We start from the raw sequence: 20725 nt of genomic DNA on the forward strand, positions 1-20725 counted from the left end.
GGGTGGGGGGAGGGGGGAGGGACAGCATTAGGAGATATACCTAATGCTAAATGACGAGTTAATGGGTGCAGCAAAACAACATGGCACATGGATACATATGTAACAAACCTGCACATTGTGCATATGTACCCTAGAACCTAAAGTATAATAATAATAAAAAAAGAAAAATATGAAGTCAAAGTTTCTAGGATGCTACATTTTCAAAAATCATACCCCAAAACCAAAAACGACCCCTCCCAAACTCATATCCTATTTCCTTTACGAACTCTCTTTTATTATTATTTTATTTCCTCTCTGGGGCAATTTTCAATGCTAAGGAACCACAAAGGGAAGTGACAGAAACAATAATCACTAACAATAATGGTTAAAAGAGGAAGACTATGGAAACCTAAAAGAAGAACAGACATGTATTTATAGGCACCGCTAAGTAGAACACGACAGCAAGAACAGACACCAAGCAATCCATCTCAGGTTTCAGGACAGTCTGAAAGTAAGTTTCTTCAACCAGAAGAAAGGCAGAACCCAAAATACATAACAGAACCACCAGCAATTATAACATACTGCCCAGATGCTTTCTTTGAAGTTAAGCAGCCCCTATCTATCTTACAGTATTTGTTTAAAAAAACAGTTACCTTAATTAAGTCTTAGAAGAGCACACTGTCATTTAAAGGCAATGTCACTTACTGGGGCATCTCTCCTCCTCCTCCGTTGGCTGCTCCTTCTCTGGCTTGGGTGGGCCTTTGATTTTGTAAACCAAGGCACAGAGTTTTCCTGTCCAGGAGGTGTCCTCCTCCTCCTCTTCCTCTTCTTCCAAAGGAACCCCTAAGCAAGCCACAGAACGGGGTGAAAATCCAAAGCAGTACATGAAACCATCATAGTGTCAGAAAGAACATTTAAAAAACTGCTTCCCAACCTTCTGGAACTTTCTAAAGATACTACAAGCAATCTCTCGTAAATATTTACCTATCTTATAGCTTTTGAAAAAGAAAAGATTGATTTCCTATTTATCAGAACATCAAGTAAGTTTAATCCTCAAACAGGTGTTTTGAATCTGTACCCCCAAAACCTCCAAAAGAGTGTATGGGGGATTACATACACTCTTATAGTGTTGAAACCTCTGGAAGAATGTTTGGGGGATATGGCCCTAGAGTCTGTAGAAGGAGTTAACATTGAGTTATTTCAAATGAAAAGCTTGTCAATTACCCATATATTATTAAATCTACCCATGTACAAGCCACACAAATGCTGAGAGCGGCTTGAAACCAGTAGGTACGTATCCAAGTAGAGATTGCTGGCTGAGAAGCCTTAAGGGCAGAAGTTAACACACACACACACACACACACACACACACACACACACACACACGCTAAAAAGCAAAGGGATCAGAATCTTGTCTCACCTGGAAGCTGAGAGTCCCAACTAACTTTAAGCAAATTAGGTGAGGTTTATATAAGGATCAGTTATCTTCATTCTTTTGCTAGAAACCCTGTTTCCTCTCTATAGCTCAGCACAGGCTCCTCTAGGCAGAAGGAATTTTGGTCATATATTCTGCCAGGGTTACTTCCTGCATCTTTTCTGACACAAGTAGTTAGGATAGAGTCACGTCTTGAAAGACAGTATTACAATTTTAAATACAAAAATAACTTCCCAACCTCCCACTAGCTTTCTAATGAAGGAATCCACAACAGACTTTTCTTGGACAAAGCCTTTCTCTGGGCAGCTCACCACAGTGAAGGAGAAGGTCCTCGTGGAAATCATAGAGCTCCTCCCGAATCTCCTCTGGGCAGGGGCAGTTCTCTCCCAGTTGAAAGTTAAGAAGCATGTTGATCTTTGAGAGGCAAGAGAAGAACAGCTAGTTGGTTCTCAATGTTGGCCAAGGCAACTCAGATCCTGCCTTAGACAGACACTTACATTCTTTGCAAATTTATTTTGCTTAGTGATTTTTTTTTTTTTTTGGTAAAAGTGGCCAATATTTAAAAGTAGCTTTCACCTTTTTCTGATTATAAAAGTAACGTATTAATTGTATAACATTTGGAAAATATCTAAATAAGAAAATTTACTGTGATTCCACCACCCCGAGATAACTACTGTTAATATTTTAGCTAATGTCTTCCTGACATTATATAGGTATACACACAGAATGGGATCACATTCCAGATACACTTTTTAAAAAACAGAGTTTCCACTTAATGCTACTTGAACATTTTCTTATTTTCTTAATCCAATTTTTAATAGGTTCATTGTAATTATACAGAATTATAATATATGTAAAATTAACTCTGTTATGACATATTTGTTCTATTATTTGTCCTTATAAAGCTGGTTTGAGTTTCCCTTAAAATAATTTTTGTTCATGTCTCTGCTTATTTTCTTAGAATAAACTCCCGGAAGAAAAATGACTAGAGCAACAGGTTTGCATATTTTAATTTTTTTATATGAATTTACAAATTGCCCTTCAGAAAGCTTACAATTTGCATTATTAACAAATTTATACAAGTGTGTATTACTATGCCATCTTCATTATAGTAATGAGAGTTAACACATTTTCAAATATTTTCAATTGAATGCGTGAAAAATGTCCTATCCCTGTTGCTTTAATTTATGCTTAATTGGTGAGGTTGAAATTTTTTTTCACACACAAAGATTAATTTTATTTTGTATTTTATAAATTTCCCATTCATGTTTTTCCTGTATTTTTCTACTGGGTAATTTTCTTTAAAAAATTTGCCCTTGAATGCTTTGCACACCTCTAGATTTTTAACTTTTTATATACTTTTATACTCTAAATGTATTGCCCAGTTTTTGGTCAGCTTTTAATTTTGTCTACAAGTTTTTTGTTTTGTTTTTTTTTTGAGACAGTCTCGCTTTGTCGCCCAGGCTGGAGTGCAGTGGCACAATCCTGGCTCACTGCAAGCTCCGCCTCCCAGGTTCACGCCATTCTCCTGCCTCAGCCTCCCAAGTAGCTGGGACCACAGGTGCCCGCCACCACGCCCGGCTGATTTTTTTTTTTTTTTTTTTGTATTTTTAGTAGAGATGGGGTTTCACGCAGATCTATCATTCTTTTTAGTTTTTGTCTCAGGGATTTTTTTTTTTTTTTTTTTCAAGACTGAATCTTGCTTTGTTGCCCAGGCTGGAAGGCAATGGCGTGATCTTGGCTCACTGCAACCTCCACCACCTGGGTTAAAGTGATTCTCCTGCCTCAGGGTGCCGAGTAGCTGGGATTACAGGCGCGCACCACTGCACCTGGCTAATTTCTTGTATTTTTAGTACAGATGGGTTTTCACCATGTTGGCCAGGCTGATCTAGAACTCCTGACCTCGTGATCCACCTGCCTTGGCCTCCCAAAGTGCTGGGATTACAGGCGTGAGCCACCGCGCCAGGCCTGACTCAGGGATTTTTAGTAGTTTTTGTGCTATGGACCCCTCTGACAGTCTGGTGAAACCCATGGATTGCTTCTCTGATTAATATTTTCAATGCACAAAATAAAATACATAGGACTACAAAGAGAAATAATTATATTGCAATACAGGTATCAAAACTATAAAAACCAAATTTGTGATGTAGTAACATATGTACTTATTAACTCATTAGAGAAAATGATCTAGTGGCAGGTCTTATATCCACTGTGGTCTTGAAGTAGTAAGGAATGAAAATGATCTTTCTAGATACCGTAAGCACCGTAATGTGATATGAAAAAGTGTGCAATCTTGGTTGGTGTCAAAGTCAGGTACTTGTTTTGCTGCCAATATTAAAATAAGAAAAGAAATGCTATCAGAGATCAGTGAAAATAAAGCTGTCATTCATTTTTCCACTCAGGTTCCTGGATCTCTGAATTCTGCCTATAGGGCCACGACCCCAGGTCACTGAACACCTGGAGTGACAGAAGAAATAACCAGAGGTAAACATTTTGCTGCCTCAGCCAGGATAACCCAAACTCCTTTCGTTTAGGATTTCCAGGTTGGAAAAATTTGCGATCTCTTATTAAATCACGAACCTTATGTAGCATTGTTGGGAGGAACTCTACGCAAAGCTCTTACTGCAAACCATATTTTGCAAGTAGGTAGAGGTATTGTTTGTAAGAAAAAATATCCACAAAACAGGCGAGGTCACGTTTGTGGTTTTTCTGTGAGGTTAAATTACGGTAATTATATTAACAACATATGCTGATTTGTTGTCGATTAAATAAAAATAAGATTTGAAGATCTGGTTTCTGAGTTAGAAAACTAATTTCTTTACTAAAAGATCTTTCCTTTGGCAGAACATTCAGGAAGCAGGGGCTTCCCTGCCTGTAGGATATACAACAGAAAGCTGGGTTGAGCTGAATTTTCCACTGCAGGTCATGCCCTTTAATAACATCCTCTTGGAAGTGAAAGGCCAGCTGGCTGTGCTTGGCTAACTTGCCAGCAACCCTTGGACTAATCTCAGTTTTACCTTCTTTTGTAGTTAGTTATATCCCCCATTTTCTTTCATCTCCTTGAATACTCTCTGGATATAGGGCTTAAAAATCTATTTTCTCTTCAAAGGTTGTAGAAGGATATCACTGTTTTAAAATTGTAATTTTCAGGCATCCTATTTTCTAAGTGATTTTGCACTGCTATTCTCTGAAATTGATCTAAATGCACCATATCCTTTGATGACATTAAATCTTCCTGATATTGATAACTCTACGGGTAGGTGCCCTATAGAAGTGAATACTCTGAGAGGGATGGCAGGGGGACAGCTGAATCTCATAGTGGTAAGTGTCCCTTCTTTCATTTTTATTCCCAGACCAGCAGTATCAGCATTACCTGAAAAACTTGCTAAAAATGCAAATGCTTAGGCCTCACCCTAGACCCACCTTATTAGAAACCCTAGGAGTGAGGCTGGGCAGAGTGGCTCACGACTGTAATCCCAGCACTTTGGGAAGCTGAGGCAGGTGGAGCTTGAGGTCAGGAGTTCGAGACCAGCCTGCCCAATATGGGGAAACCTGCCCCTCTACTAAAAATACAAAAATTAGCTGGTCATGGTGGTGCATGCCTGTAGTCCCAGCTACTTGGGAGGCTGAGGCATGAGAATCACTTGAACCCGGGAAGCAGAGGTTGCAGTAAGCTGAGATGCCACTGCATCCCAGCCTGCATGACAGAGTGAGACTCTGTCGCAAAAAAGAAACTCTAGGGGTGAAACCAAGCAATCTGTGTTTTATTAAGCCCTTTAGATGATTCTGATGCTTGCTCAAGAATCACTGGTCTAATACATTAGTGAAGAATTTCTTGAGTTACAGACTTCTGAAATGAGTCTGAAATGATTGATCAGAGGATTGTTTAGAATACTAAAGGATGGTACATACTCATCATCCCTTTGCTGGATGTAAAATGAGAAAGTCTTTTGGATCGACTGGAAAATATTATTTGCACTGTGCCAAATGCACAGGTATGCTGTTTTGTCCGGAATTACTCTTGAAGGCTTTACGAATGTTGTCAAGCTGCTTTTAGACTGGCAGTGGATCTAAATGGCAGCCCAAGAGACAGTAGAAGGTATGGAGGCAGAATGGGGAAAGGAAGTGTGTGAGCAAACCTTGTCCTTCCCAAGATCTGGAACCATGAGCAGCTATATCCACGAGGACAGTGTTGGGTGGGCAACCCCAGTCTTGGCTGGGAGAAAGAGATGCCAGAAAACATGTGTGAACTCCACTCATTGGGTCACTGATGGAAGGTCACAGAGCCTGTCATGAAGCAATCGCAAATATCTCCAAAAATAAAAGTAATAGTAGCTCGCTCAGTACCTACAGAATGCTTACTCTGTGATAGGCATCACACAAAGCAATCTAAATGGGATCCTTGCAAGAACCCTGGGAGGGAGATGCAAAAGTTATCCACATTTTGCAGCTAAAGAAACAGATACAGAAAGGTCATGTGGAAGACCACACAGCGAGCAATGGGGGAGCCAGTTTGGGAACCCATAGCCTGAGGCCAACACGTGTTACCATCACCATGTCATTCTGTCTTCTGTAATTCACAAATACGTACGAAAGAGCCAGAATTTGCCCAGTGAAATAGGGAACATTCAGATCTATTGCCAGTCTAAAAGCAGCCTGACAACATTTGTAAAGCCTTCAGGAGTAATTCTTGGGAAAATAGCACACTTGTGCATTTTGTGTGGTGCAAATGATCTGTTCCAGTCAATCCAAAGGGCTTTCTCATCTTGCAAAGGGATGATAAGCTTTACCCGCTCATTAGCCAGGCTGGTATCATTCAAGAGAGTCTTTTGAAAGCCAAGATATGTCATTCATTTGTAAGCCAATATAAATATCTACGTTTTAAAATAGGTTAGGAAAGTAATTGGATGGAATTGTAGTTCTGCCATTAACATACAATGGTGGTAACTATATTGACAACACTTCATGGACAGGCTGCTTGTTTTATATACATGTATATATGCTTACTCTATGACAGGCGTCATGCTAAGCAATCTAAACAAATTATCTCATGTGATCCTTGCAAGAACCCTGGGGAGGAGATGCAAAAATTACCTACATTTTGCATCTCCCTCCCAGATGTATACACACATACATACATATATATATATATATATATACACACACACACACACACACACATCTATCTATCTATCTATCTATCTATCTATCTATCTATCTATCTATCTATCTATATGTATAAATACAATCCAAAGATCTGGTTTCAAAACAAAAACTACTTCCTTCACTGAAAGATTTATCTTTTCTTTTGAACACTTAAGGAGCAGTGGCCAACCCATCTGCAAGGTCTAAGTGAGCTGCTGAGTAGTAGGGAAAATGGAAACTCTTACTCTACAAGATGTGCCTCTCTCACTTAGAAATTTCTCACTAGGATCTTGACTCTTCTTAAAGAAGCCCTTCCCATCGGGGTAAGGCTAACCCCAAGGTGGGTACTGTAAAGAATGAATACAACAAATCACAAAGATGACTCACTCACTGAGTCCCCTTCTCCAGGCTCCATGGAGCTGGGGAGACTTTGTGAGAGAGTCATGCCACTGGCGAGGGGGTTTAGACGCATTAGACGAAGAAGACTGTGTGCCAACTCTCATAAGTAGGGGCAGGTTGACCCTATTCTGTTGGTATCTGATAGACAGGTAGCGACTTCTGGAAGGGTTGGCAGAAATCCTTCTGAGTGGTGTATCCTTGCTGAGGAGACAATTGAATCCCAACAGTGGTCTGGTCTTTGAATCAGTAATGGAGGCACTGGAGAGGGTTAAAGAAGGAAGGAAGCCATGCCACATGTGCAGTTTAGAAAGGGGTATTTTCCTACCCAAGAGAATTGGCACATATTCCTTAGCTTTCAGGACTAGGCCTGTCTCCTGGTATTGAAGTGGGTCTTTTCATCTTCCATAGCTCTTGAGGCTGCCCCAGAGACCATAGAGGTTTCAAGTGCCCTGTTCCATAGGTCTCAAGTTCTTCCATAGGAACTGGATGGAGGCTCAGGAAGGACCCTCACCTGCTCCTGTGGCGGTGAGCGGAACTCCTTGGTCTTCCGGGCAGTCAGGGCCGCAGACATGTTCAGGGCCTGCATGAGCTCATTGTAGCGGAACTTCTGATTTGCCTGCAGCTTGGAGACATAAATGTCACCAAATGCCACAATGGCCTCCACGCGGTGCTGCAGCTCACAGTCGCAGAGATAGCTGAGGAGCTCACACATCTGCAATGAAAGTATTATATATATAACACTTTGTGTACATTGGTGAGGCTGCTAGCATCCCCATTTTACAGACAGTAGCACTGATACTTAGACAAAGTAAATTGCCACACAGTAGCCATAGAGCTGTTACTCATATCTTCACCATTAAGGTGAAGGCAATGACAGAAAACAGCTCACTAAAGACACAAGAAATCTGCCTGTGGAGAGAGAGAATGACATTTCTAAGAAAATATTTTCCCAGGAAGCTGAGTAGAAAAACCAGCTCCAGATCATGCATGTGAGTGCTGCCTCCCTTTCTGAAATTTTCCAGTCCTGGAGGATGGAAAGTAGAGATGTTTGTCCTTCTCTCCATCTTTCATTGTTTTTTTGTGCTGTTTTTCTGGAATGAGTTGTTTTGGATTGTTATTATTACCAATCTTATCACTGTTAGAACTTACTCAACAACAAGCACCACAATCATCAAGCACTCTTGGCCAGTCACTATGCCGCGCACTTGACACACCTTACCTCCTTTAATCCTCAGTGTGTTCCTGATATTTTTATCAAAGCAGAAGATCTATTAACCTGCCTCCACTTAACCACCTGCAGCTTACCTGCAGCTTGACGGACTCGGGTAACCGAGTCTGCAACAAGCCTTTGACAGGAGCCTCCTTGCCGGCCTTCTCCCCAGCCTCCACAGCCTTCTCCTCCACCTGGGACACGTCCTCCTTTTCTGCTCCCTCCTCTGTCCCCGCACTATGCTCCCCAAACACAGAGGGATCAATCAGGAGGAGGATCTGCCGAACATCATCATCATCAAACACGCCCATGACCAGCAGGGTTCCAATGAGTTTCAGCACAGGCACAAACTGGAACTCCACAGACCCCCCTACGGGGTCTCGGATGTGGGCCCCGCTGCACTGCACGGCCTCTGTCAGCATACTCAGAGCCTTCGTCCTGAGACTCTCCAAGGGAATCTCAGGGCTCTGCTTTTGGTGATCCTCACCAGTCACAACAAAGCAAGGGGTGGAGAACCTGAACGCTGGCTTGAGACATGTTCTCAGGCCCACCCCAGGCAGTCCATGCCTCTTGGACTCGTCCGGGAAGAGGCGGATATTCCTGGTGGTGCTGGTAATGGGGATGATGTACTCGTTCTTCATCATCAGCTTCCTCTCCTTGGCGTTGGCCAGGTGGATGCTGATGAGCAGGTCATAGAAACCAGATCGAAGGAGGCCGGGGAGGTACTTGTTGTCAATGGCATAGAAGAGCTGGGAGAGGTCCACGTGGCTGCACAGGGCGTAGGCCACGCGGCTGTTTCCCAGGGCGCACACCGCGCTGTAGAGCCTCAGCGTGTGGTAATGGAACCGCATCAGGTCCTCCTGCTCACAGAGCTCCAGGATATCCACACACCTGAGGAGAGGACAAGCAATCAGCCACACCAGGGGGAGAAGAACCCACCAGAATCCAGCGATTTCACCCAGCCCAACAAAGACAGAGTGGGTGGAAGGATGGAGGGGTCTCTGCCACAGTTTCTCTTACGGTTTATCATGCCTCTCTCAGCTCTGGTCCATATTCCAGTTCCCAGTACTCCACCATATTTAACTACAAGGCTCTCAAAAGCCTGCAAGACACTGGTTTACCAATCTGAAAGTCCTCATTATTAGGAAAAAATCCGAAATTCCCAAACAGAAAACATGCACATATATGAGAGTGATGACTTGGTCATCTTACTTGTAGGATCAAGCAGATCTTGCATTTCCCTGTGTAAAATCTCCTCAGAAAATGTAGATTATGCTTTCTGTCATTCTACCATCTACATCAGGGGTTCCCAATCCCAGGGCCATGGACAGGGACCGGCAATAGATTCTCATAGGAGTGCAAACCCTATTGTGAACCGTGCATGCGAGGGATCTAGGGTGCATGCAAGGGATCTAGGCTGCATGCTCCTTATAAGAATCTAATGCCTGATGATCTGAGGTGGAACAGTTTCATCCTGAAACCATCCCCTCTACCCCCTCCCCCAGCCTCACCCACCACTGTCTGTGGAAAAACTGTCTTCCACGAAACCAGTCCCTGGTGTCAAAAAGGCTGAGGACCACTGATCTGTATCATTTGTATAATGTCCAATCTACCACTATCCATGGGGTGTTCCTCCAACAACCTGAAAACAAACACACCTGCACTCTTGTCCAGAGAGGAAACACCTTCCAACCTGAAACCAGTTAACATTATCCAGTTGGCTCTCTCTTTCTTAACTTAGAGGTCTATTTGTATGTTGCTCCCTTGTTTGTGTGGGTCCAAGCCCTGGGCTCTAATCTCTGCTTAGATTTTCCATTTAGTCTCACGCCTCCTCATGGATTTGAGGACCCTGTGGAATTGACTTACTTGGCTGGGCTCCTGGTCTTTTCTGCCCCTTTCCCGCCATGGCCTGCCCTGCTGCCCGTGACCCATTGGGACACCTAAATGGGACCTATGCAGGTATCAAATACCTCCACCCTTTCCTATTACTCTGCTTTTTTATTCAAAGAGGTCAAGGGATGGCAATAACTGTAACATTTATTTCTTACTATGTACAGAAACTGTACCAGATTATACCTATATGATCTCATTTTTTTCCTCCCAGAAACCCTTTGGGTGGGCATTTCTCTCACTGTGTAGATGAAGAGAGCAATGTTCAAAGTACACAAGTAATGTACCCAAGGCCACATAGCCAGAAAGAGAGAGGAACGGGATTGAACCCCAGCCATAATAGCACCTCTTAGCAAGGGGAGACCAGGAACCTGATTCCTGATTCTCTAAGTCAAGCTAGAGTCTTCCCCTTCCTGTCATAAATGATGCATATTTCAAGGTAAACTGGTTTTTAATTTAAGGCATGGCACTGTTCCTTAATACCAGGCACTATGAGCTGCAACAAAGGCCCTGTGGCAGGCACCTTGTAGGGTGTTTCCTGCTGTTTCTGAATAATGAAAGTGGGAAGGAATAGAAACTGAGGCACTGGGGAAATCAAGTCATATTGGGACTGAGCAGGATCCAACACAGATGCTCCTGGTTTCCTTCTGGGCTGGCTTGGCTCTGCCTCACCTGCCCCTCAGGCCTGCCCTTTCCTTCGCGGGCCCCTCTGGTACCTGTTCTCCTCGGGGATGTGGAGCGCCATCATCTGCAGGGGCTCCAGGCACTGCACCACCCAGCCGTGGCGCTCGCTCACACGCTCGGTCTCCACCTTCAGGAAGCTGTTGGGCATGCGGCTCCAGAGCACGGGCTGGATGGTTTGGACGTCCAGCCGAGGTGGACACTGTGGGACTGGGTTCTTCTCTTCACTCTTGAATATGGCCGCCGACAGGGGCATTGCGTTCTGGGGCACGTGGGGAAGGCATTAGAAAAGAAACACACAGTTGGTGGATGACGCACCCAGACATTTTAACCAATATGGTCAGTATAAATTAAAGAGGGACAAATGTATCCAGGGATCTCTAAGGGCTTTACCAGCATTAATTAGCACTTCAAATAATGGGTTATATGAGCATTAATTGATTCTTTCAGCACCCAAAAGAGGTGGGAAAAGGGGAAGATAAGAATGCATATTCTATCATCTGAATGCCACAGGAAAGGGCAGGGCCTGGGGGTGGGGGGCTTATGGGAAGTGAGCAGGCTTCTCCCATCTTCTGAGGCCTGGGATTTTCCTCCTAATGGTTCGTGATTCTTTCTCTTGTCATGGCCATTAGATGAGAGGACAAATAAATACCTTCAGCTTTCCAAGTTCAAACTGAAACAAAGAAGTACTTGTAGGCTGCAGGAAGACTGCTGGAAACACTTTGGTATTAGGCTCCACCTGGAAATCAAAACAAATCGAAAGCTTTGCCCAGAGCTGGGCAAACATCACAGCTGGCTCAGCCATTGGGTGTTTTGGTCAACAATCTCATTCCAATGACTGCTAGCTGTCTGGTCATTCTCCACTGCTCAGAAATTCGCAGAGACCGATTATCTATCAGCGGAGATTGTCACAATTCCACACCTTAAACACTGTCTCCACTCAGGGCTGAATAATCTCAGGTCCTTTCACTTTTTCTCTCAGATACCTGTAGCCAGTAGCTTCCTCCAGTGCACAGGACAGGTAGGTGTGAAGCTAACTCCCCACCAAAGGCGTACCTGCTGTTGGTCACTGAACAGTGCGATGTGCTTGCTCTTCGCAGAGCCCAGAGACACGTGGCACATGGCAGCACCATCACTCTCCACACCTGCCCGTAGGAGATGATAACTGGGATAGGGTGCTGACTCAGGCAAACCGACATTAGTCAAGCAAGCCCAGGGAGATCCCATGATAGGGTTTCTCAACCTTGGCACTGCCGACATTTCAGGCCAGGTAGCTTTTTGTGGTGGGAGCCATCCCGTGCACTGTAGGATGTTGAGCGGCATCCCTGCCCTCTGCCCACTGCACATGAGCAGCACTCTCTGCCCCCACCACAGTCATGACAGCCAACAAGGTTCCCAACGTTGCCAAATGTTCTGTGAAGGGCAAAAGCACCCCTGATTGAGAAACACTGCTCTACAGGCAAAGTCTGTGAGGTCCCTCACTGGAATAACAAAAGGACACTGTCTCCCTCTCAGAGCTCTCATTCTCCCCGGGTTCCTCTGGACTCCTCTCCATCCTCTCCACCCCCTTTGTATTCTTCAGCATTCCAGTTCTTATGTTGAAGGGTCTGGCGTTTACTGATTGTGCTGCAGCTGCCACTTAGATGAAACATTAGATTTATCAATGTACCACATCAGGAGCTCCAGGTATTACTTGCTCCCTTTGATGGAGGAGCAGCCTCTGAATTCCATATTACTAAACTGTTTTCAAGACAGAGTCACTGGAGGATGATGGAAGACTACATAAAGTCTGCTCACACACTGGGACTTTCATTCCACCAACTGAAACCTTTTAGGTTGAAGCAAATATAGACATTAGGAAATTCTTGCAACTCTCCCCATCTACAAATTAGGGGATGGCAGGTGTGCTGGACATACCCTAAGGTGACCCCAATGAGTCACCATTCCCCTAGAACTTTTGTCTTGCTTTCAGCAAATAGAATGGCAAAGATGAAGGACCTGTCACTTCTTAGATTATTTTACGTAAAACTTCATCTTGGTGGACTGGAGAGAAAGCTTCTCCAGCTGACCTTGGAGATGTGAGCAGCTATACTGTTAGAAGGCTTACGAGAGGGCCACGGAACAAGGAATTCTTGGGGGCGGAAGGTGGGGAGAGGGGCCCCTGGCTGCAGCCAGCATGAAAACAGGACCTCAGTTCTACAAATGCAAGCAACTGAATTCTGCCAACAAGCACGTAAGCACGGAAGAAGATACTGAACTCTAGAAAAGAATGCAGCCTGGCTGACACCTTAACTGTATCCTAGTGAGACCCTGGACTGAGGGCCCAGATACACTGTGGCCAGACTCCTGATCCATAGAAATCATGGGATAATAAATGTTATTTTAAGCCGCTAAATTTGTAGTAATTTGTAATGTGACAACAGAGAATGAGTACAGTGAGTTTTCTTTTTGTCAAAGCAATTGTCATAGGTTTTCTTTAAATAATGAACTTCCTCAATGCATTTAGACACACGATTTACAAAACCACACATTTTTATGGCTATGACTTAGAAGATTACATGATTTAGTGCTATCATTTGTTCATGATGAAACAGGATGGATTGGTTAAACCCCAGACTTCCACCCAGTACATGGTCCTTCTAGTACACAAAAGTGGCCTCACATTTCAGGTAAAAATATTTGGTTTATACTGGATGTTCCATGGATGATATGAAGAGATAAGTGCCAGTAAAACCAAAATGTTGGAGTAGACTGCTAGTACTGCCTGCCTCTGCCTGAAATAAGCTTTGTAAAGGACTTTCAACAGACGATGATGCAGTACCTATTATATACTTGCTTTGTGCCAGACCCTGAGTTCATGGTGATGAGACATGAATAGGAAATTCTGATTTGATGTTGTTCCGACTTTAGCTATAAGGCAGGAGTCATCCCTGGGCTGGCTCCCAGATTTCTCAAATGCCCAATATGTGACATCTAGAACAACTTGTAGGCCTCAAGTCACTGCAAACTGAAGGGAAAGAGCTCCTGTGGCTGAGGAAACTTCATGTGGACCAGCAGGAAGCCCATGCATCCGTGCTAACAGGGAGAGAGAAATGCATTCAGTCGAAGGCTTCCTCGGCTGAACTAAATCACACCAGTATAGGAAGCCATAGCTTGAAGAGGGAGTTTTATTTTCAGGTCCCTCAGGACTGATTCCTGAAAACTTCGTAAACTGCCCAAACTCCAGGGCTCTCCTCAATCCTCCCTGAAGAAAGTAAGTGTTTTGAGAGCATTTAGGATGCCCTGGGATAGGTTTATTTTCCACCATGCAGAGTATACTCCCACATGATAAACAAAGGAAATGTCTCTTCGATCACTAAAATAAGAAAAAAACACAAGTGTGGGCTCATGAGGGTGTAATGAGGATAAAAATGGGCAATTGGTGGTGTGGTAAGCAGGATTCTAGAAGGCCCTCTGGGACCCCTGGTGTTACTCTTATGATCGTGCTATGTTGCACAGCAAAAGGCATTCTGCAGATGTAATAAAATTGTACTAACCATTTGGCCTCAAGATAGGGCGACCTTGTTGGCCTTTTCAAATTGCACGAGGCTTCTAAAAGCAGGAGTTTTCCTGCTGGAGGAAGAAGGGAAAATCAGAAAGAAAAACCAGATGTGCCCTTGTTGGCTTTGAAATGGAGGGGGCCACGTGTAAAGGAATGTGGGTACCCTCTGGGAGCTGACAGTGGCCCTGGCTGATAGCCAGCAAGGAAACAGGGGCCTCAGAATCTAGGACCTAAGACCCATAATCTCAAAGAACTGCCAATACCTTGAATAAGCTCAGAAGTGGATTCGTCTTAGAGCCTCCAGATGAGCCTGGTTCAGGCCCAGGGTACACTTTGTGTTTGGCCTTGTGAGAATCTGAGTACCCAGTCAAGCCTGCGGAACTCTGAAAGAATGTGTGTTGTTTTAAGCTGCTAAATTTTGTGGTAACTTGTCAGGCAGCAATAAAAAAATGCCTACAGGGGGATTTCCCAGCCATGGGTCAGGCTGGCAACACACACTCGGTGAGCATTCACTAGGTGCCAGGTACTGTTTCATGCATGGGGAGGCAGCAGTGAGCACAGGAGAGGGCCTCTGCCCTCAAGGAGCTTACCTTCTAAATGAGGAACTTACGTGCCCATGGATTGCGCAAGCAGCCCAGATTTAGCACTGCCGTGGTATGCCACTGACATTTTCCCTTTTGTATCTGAGGCACCTTTCATCACTGGCTGATCTGTTTGTCCTTGCAATAATGGACATTCTTTTTCTAATCATGTGTGAAGGTCATGGCGTAGGAACGGGCCTGAATTGAAAGCTAACCCCTCTTGTAAATCCAAACCTCATAGCTGCCTCTGTCTCAGACTGGTGTGCCTGGAGTGGCGATCGCCGAGGAGTATCTCTTGAATGTAGATTTTATTTCTCAAATTCTCCACTGATTATATTAAGTGGACAGAAAAATGTGTTCAAATTGCTTATCACTATTTAATGAGGAGGTCTACAAACATTGTTTGAGAGACTCCTTCTCTCATTATTTTGGTTTCTAGCCCTTTCTGAATCTGAAAGCCAGTGTATAAATATTGCTGGACTGTTCTTCTTGAGATAATTGAAAAATGAAAATGGCTACAGCTGCGGAATAACAACAATCCCACTGTCAGGGACCAGATGCATGGCAGGACACGTTACTGTCTTGCCTGGAATGAGAAGGGGGCTGGCTGGGTGTGAACCTCTCAGGTTTCTGGACAGAGTCCTGATGCTGTCTCCTTTGCAGCAGCATTCTTAAGGGCAAGAGTCAGGACTGGGATCGCTGAGCAGGGTCATCAGGATTTCTATGCACGGGGTGGAGGAAGGCTCTCCAAGAGGTAGGGTACCAGCACCCAGCCAAAAGAAGACAACTGACCAGCCTATGTCACTCAGGAGGATGGTGAAAGCTGGGCTAAAGCTGCCACAGTGTCCTCCTCTTCAACATCATGGGCTCTTTCCTGAAGCAGACAAGTCACTGCTGCTGCAAATGCCATTTAAAAAAATTAATTAATTTTTTTGAACTTCTAAAGATCAGCTAGTCTTAAAAGTTACGAGATGCTTTAGTGTTCTCTGCAGCTCAGGGAGGACCCTTCAGTTAAACTCATTTATAAAGTTAATGGGAAAAAGCTAATGGATTCCAAAGGACAGCGGTAATGTAGATAAAACATTTCTCAGGGGATTTGGGGGTGGAGGAGATAGAATCATGAAAAAGTACTAGGAGAATAATACTCTACTTTCTGCCTGAAAGCCTGGCTTTGTGAGTGCATCTTTCTGGAAATAGCTGGTTGGGCCCCAGCTGCTGAAGCAAGCGTGCCAAGTGGTGATGATTCCACTTTCTCCCAGGAGGAGGAGGAGGAGGAGGTGCAGAGAGGGTCATGCACTGCAGGAGGTGCTGGAGAAACAAGGTGGCGGCCTCTGTGCCAGCAGGCTGCTCCCCGCCCCCAGGAAGGGTTTGGTCCACCTGTTCTTGGTCAATGAACATTTCAGATGGGAGGTGGCTACTCTGTCTGCTGTCTACCTTACCCCATTCTCTCCAACCACAGGCCAGAGAACTGGCTGCCAAGAGGCTTTTCAGCCTGGTGGCTGTAACCTGAGGCTGATTTAACAATCAGGGGTTTTATCCGTGTACATCATAGCAGGATGTTTTTAATTTGCTTGGTTAGGTAAACTGGTGACCCTGAAAAACTGTTGGATTCCTTAAATAATGCACGCCACTCTCCTGCTCAGAAACCTTCAATGGCTCCCCATTTCCTATCTATATCTCCCCAGCTTTCCAAATAAATTTCTTACCAATAACCATAAGAGCCCTATGCGATGTTGTCCACAGATCCCCAAACACACTTTCTGCTTCCCCATCTCCATAATACTTCTTGAGCTATGTATTCAACACTCTTCTCTTTCTACCCATGAAAATTCATTCTTTTTTTATTTTTATTTTATTTTTTTAAGAGAGGGTCTCACTCAGTCACTCAGACTGGAGTGCAGTGGAACAATCAGGGCTTACTGCAGCCTTGACCTCCCCAGACTCAAGTGATTCTCTCAGCCTCCTGAGTAGCTGGGACCACAGATGTATGCCACCACAGCCAGCTAATTTTTGTATTTTTTGTAAAGCTGAGGGTCCACCATGTTGCCCAGGCTGGTCTCGAACTCCTGAGCTCAAACGATCTGTCTGCCTCGGCCTCCCCAAGATACTGGGACTACAGGTGTGAGCCTCCATGCCTGGCCCGTAAAAACGCTTTTTCCTTAAAAAAAGAAAAAAAAAAATCAAGATTTCTCCTTAATGAACATTTTCCTGACTGCTCGTGATGGAATGAGCGCTTCTTTTTTGAACTTGTATAGCGTTCTCTGTCTACAAATACTTGTGATTCTCCATTCTACCTTGGAGAGTCAAGAATGTTTAACACAGACATTAATTCCTTAACCTCCCATCTCCCATAGCTTGCTCTGTGGAACTCTAGGTTCATAGAACATTACTGATTCTTAAAATTTAAAAAAGTGCTTTTCTTTGTCAAATAATTTGAGAATTGCTTGGTTAGATAGGTTTCTTTCTGAAGTATTTATCAAATATTTCAGTGTGCTAACCTTCATTACAAAACTTCAAGAGGAGGATGTGATACGTGGCAGTTTCCCAAGCTTACCTGGCCATCAAGGATGAAGAGATCAGGCTGCTTGTGGTTAATGACAGGTAAACCTACATGTGTATAACAGATGGTTTTCCTGAGTAGCTCTATGGAAGTTCACAGTCCAGGAAATGAGGAAACACATTATTTATATAAATGTATTTTTTTTTTTTTTTGAGATGGAGTCTTGCTTTGTTGCCCAGGCTGGGGTGCAGTGGCGTGATCTCAGCTCACTGCAACCTCCGCCTCCCAGGTTCAAGTGATTCTCCTGCCTCAGCCTCCTGAGTAGATGGGACTACAGGCACAGGCCACCACGCTCGGTTAAATTTTGCATTTTTAGTAGAGACAGGGTTTCACTGTGTTAGCCAGGATGGTCTCAATCTCCTGCCCTCATGATCCCCTCGTCTTGGCCTCCCAAAGTGCTGGGATTACAGGCATGAGCCACCGCGCCTGGCCTATAAATGTATTTTTAAAGCATCTTATAAGGTAGTCATAGGGAATGTGGATAACCTTTTTGCAAAAGGGTATTTCCTGGCAAATTAATCCATTTTTATAGGTTTCTATTTTGAGTACAGAAGTTTCTTAAAGTGAGAAGTATTTCTGTTCACCTTTTACGTCTCGTATCTTGTATAGTGCAGGTAATAGATAAGGCTGCAGAAGAAATATTTATGAAATAAATAAATAACATTTACAGCTCAACACCAAGGAAAAGACCTTTTGTCCTCTAGAAAGACGACTGGCATATTGGATCAACCAATAACTATGATTGCCCAGCCCTTTTTTCTCTGCATACAATGAAGTAACTTTGCTGTTGTTTATTTGTTGTCCTAAGTGGCCCATGGCCCACATGGGCTTATCAGCTTGACACACCGTGGCAGGAATGCTGAGTATGGAGAACAAGGAACACAGTCATAAACACCAGGCCTGGGATAGCCCTGTTTCGGCCCCAGAAGCCGCCCTTACCTGGTAGCAGGTGCCCAGTTCCTTTCCGTTGGCTGAGAAGGACAACATGCCCATCGCCAGATCCACGAGACAGCCGATCTCCAGGTCCACGTTGCTCCGATTTGATCTCTGGGAACTGGCTACAATGTCCCCACCCCAGACCATGTAGCAGTTGCTGCGTTTCACACTAGGAGCCAAGACAGGAAAAGGCACAGAATCTGGACTGGGGCAGTTTGTAATCAAGACTCAGGAATGAAATGAAAAATAAAAATGGCTACAGAAACTTTCCTAGAAAGCTTTCTGTTCAGCTCCAAATACTTGTTTTTTCTTAAATGAGTTTATCTAGCTTCAACCTAATTTACTCAGACACAAACCACTCAGCGTAAGGATGTGGCAATCTATTCAGGCTACCTCCTTCCAAAGAGCACAATATTCAGAGAACTGTTTCCAGACTCAATGTCAACACACCTTTGTGAAACAGATCATGGGAATGGCAGTATCCCACCAAAGAGACGGGAAATTGAGGCACGGAGTGAATGACCACCTTCGGCAAACTTATATGGGGATTTGGAATAAGAGGCAGAAAAAAAGTCTGGGTTCAGAGTCCCAGTCTGGTAACCAGGGCAAAAGGCTGTAAAACACTTAAAAACTCGGGCCCACATTCCTTAGGATGGCCGGCCTGGGCGCCCTACAAAGTAGTTTTTCTCTGACACCTTGCCGCTACCTTGACTTATACGCCCCTGTCCTTCCCAGTGCCTTGGAGTTCTGCCTCCCGCACTACTGGCTAACCATCAACTTTGGTGCCTTGCTTAGCTTTCTGTCTACCAAACCCCAGAAGACAAAACTCCATTACAGGTATTTACACTTAAAAGCAAACTATAATAATGAAAAAGACTTTAAGGCTCCCAAAGCCTGATTCCCTAATTGTAGGATTTCACATCCCAGGTGAGCTGGGGAGATGTGCAGTGGCAGAAGTGATTCTCAGATTTCCCCCACGTGGGCAAGAGACGGCTGATTCTTTCTCCTTCTAAGCCCACACTGGTGTACATCAGCTCAGGCACCTGGTCCCTCGAAGTGACATGACATGACTTTTCTCAAGTTAAATAAAAGGCTGACGCTATACCTGATGGAAGAGCAGCCCCTTTAAACATCTTAGGGTCAGTCTGATGTGACTCAGCTTGGCTTCCTGTTGTGGTCCTCAGCACAGAGGGCAAGGCCACACAGCGGCAGGGATAGTACATTTGGCACTGTGGGGTGGGTAGATCCTGGAATAGATCCTGTAAACTCTGAGAGTTGCTTCACCTCTCGGGATGCTATTCTCATTTGAAAAACCAAAGGTTCAATTAGGATTCTCCGAGGTTCCTTCTGCCTCTAGAAGTCTATCACTTCCCCACATTGTAAGCATGCATTAATCTCCTGTCCTCTCCTTTGGGGCAATGACGGGTCTGCTCACTTCCTGTGAATGCCCTCAGGCAGGGGCCAGTGCAAATAGCCTCTTTCAAAGAGTTATAGCGTTATTAGAGTTCCATAACTGCAGCCATGTTAGTACTACTTTTTAGTGATTAAGGTGCTAACCATACTGATGACTAATACAGAATTCAATTAATAATGTATTAAAGCTGTGGGAATGTGAAGTGGCTGACTTTGGTCATATATTAAAGGTCCCAAATTCAAAATGTCCTAAAGCATCTGTAAACAGATTTTGTATTTATTGCTTATTACGTAGGACAAAGAAGTAAGAATTATTGAATGTGTACCATACAGTATGTCTTATCCTAGGTGCTAAAATGTCAGTTAATTTTCACAGTAAGTACGGCCATGGAGGTTCGGATAAATCAAGTAATCTATCTCGTATGGTAGAGCCAGCAAACTGGAATTACAAACTCAAATGAGGTGGACACTTCTGCCTTTTCTTCTGGCTGAAGAACAAAGCCTGGATTGGTCTATTACTTTAGAATACTTTCATTTCCAATCTAAACCAGATGTTGCTTATAGCATCTATTTTGGCTCTCACAATGATGGACATTCAATAATGGGAATAATAATTATACAGCTGACCCTTGAAAAACATGGGTTTGAATTGCATAGGTCCATAATACATGGGTCCACTTATAGGTGAATTTTTTTCAACCACACATGGATGGAAAATACAGTGTTCACAGAGTGCAAAACTCACCAATAGGGAAGGCTGACTTTTCCTATACAGAGGTTCAGTGCTGACTGCAGTCATTGAGTATGAGCGGATGTTGGTATAGGCGGAAGATGCTGGGGCAAATCTAGCTCATATGCCAAGGGATGACTGTAGCTGATATTTACTGAGTGCCTGAGTTGAGGCACTGTCCTAAGAATTTTTCTATGAATTAACTTATCTAATCCTTACAATACT

General features: G+C 44.0%; 1 protein-coding gene across 1 annotated transcript in view; it reads right to left on the reverse strand.

The window, feature by feature from the left end:
* RYR3 (ryanodine receptor 3) overlaps positions 1 to 20725 on the reverse strand; it is a 564315-nt gene that overhangs the window by 196162 nt on the left and 347428 nt on the right. Inside the window, exons 32-38 of the mRNA XM_058427349.1 lie at positions 18361 to 18526; positions 11392 to 11478; positions 10775 to 11001; positions 8264 to 9059; positions 7470 to 7670; positions 1726 to 1828; positions 685 to 822 (exon numbers count right to left, since the gene is read on the reverse strand). Of these exons, the coding sequence (XP_058283332.1) occupies positions 685 to 822; positions 1726 to 1828; positions 7470 to 7670; positions 8264 to 9059; positions 10775 to 11001; positions 11392 to 11478; positions 18361 to 18526 (1718 nt within the window). The remainder of the gene's footprint in view (positions 1 to 684; positions 823 to 1725; positions 1829 to 7469; positions 7671 to 8263; positions 9060 to 10774; positions 11002 to 11391; positions 11479 to 18360; positions 18527 to 20725) is intronic.

This window comes from Hylobates moloch, unplaced genomic scaffold, assembly GCF_009828535.3.
Source record: "Hylobates moloch isolate HMO894 unplaced genomic scaffold, HMol_V3 SCAFFOLD_14, whole genome shotgun sequence".
Lineage (NCBI taxonomy): Eukaryota > Metazoa > Chordata > Mammalia > Primates > Hylobatidae > Hylobates > Hylobates moloch.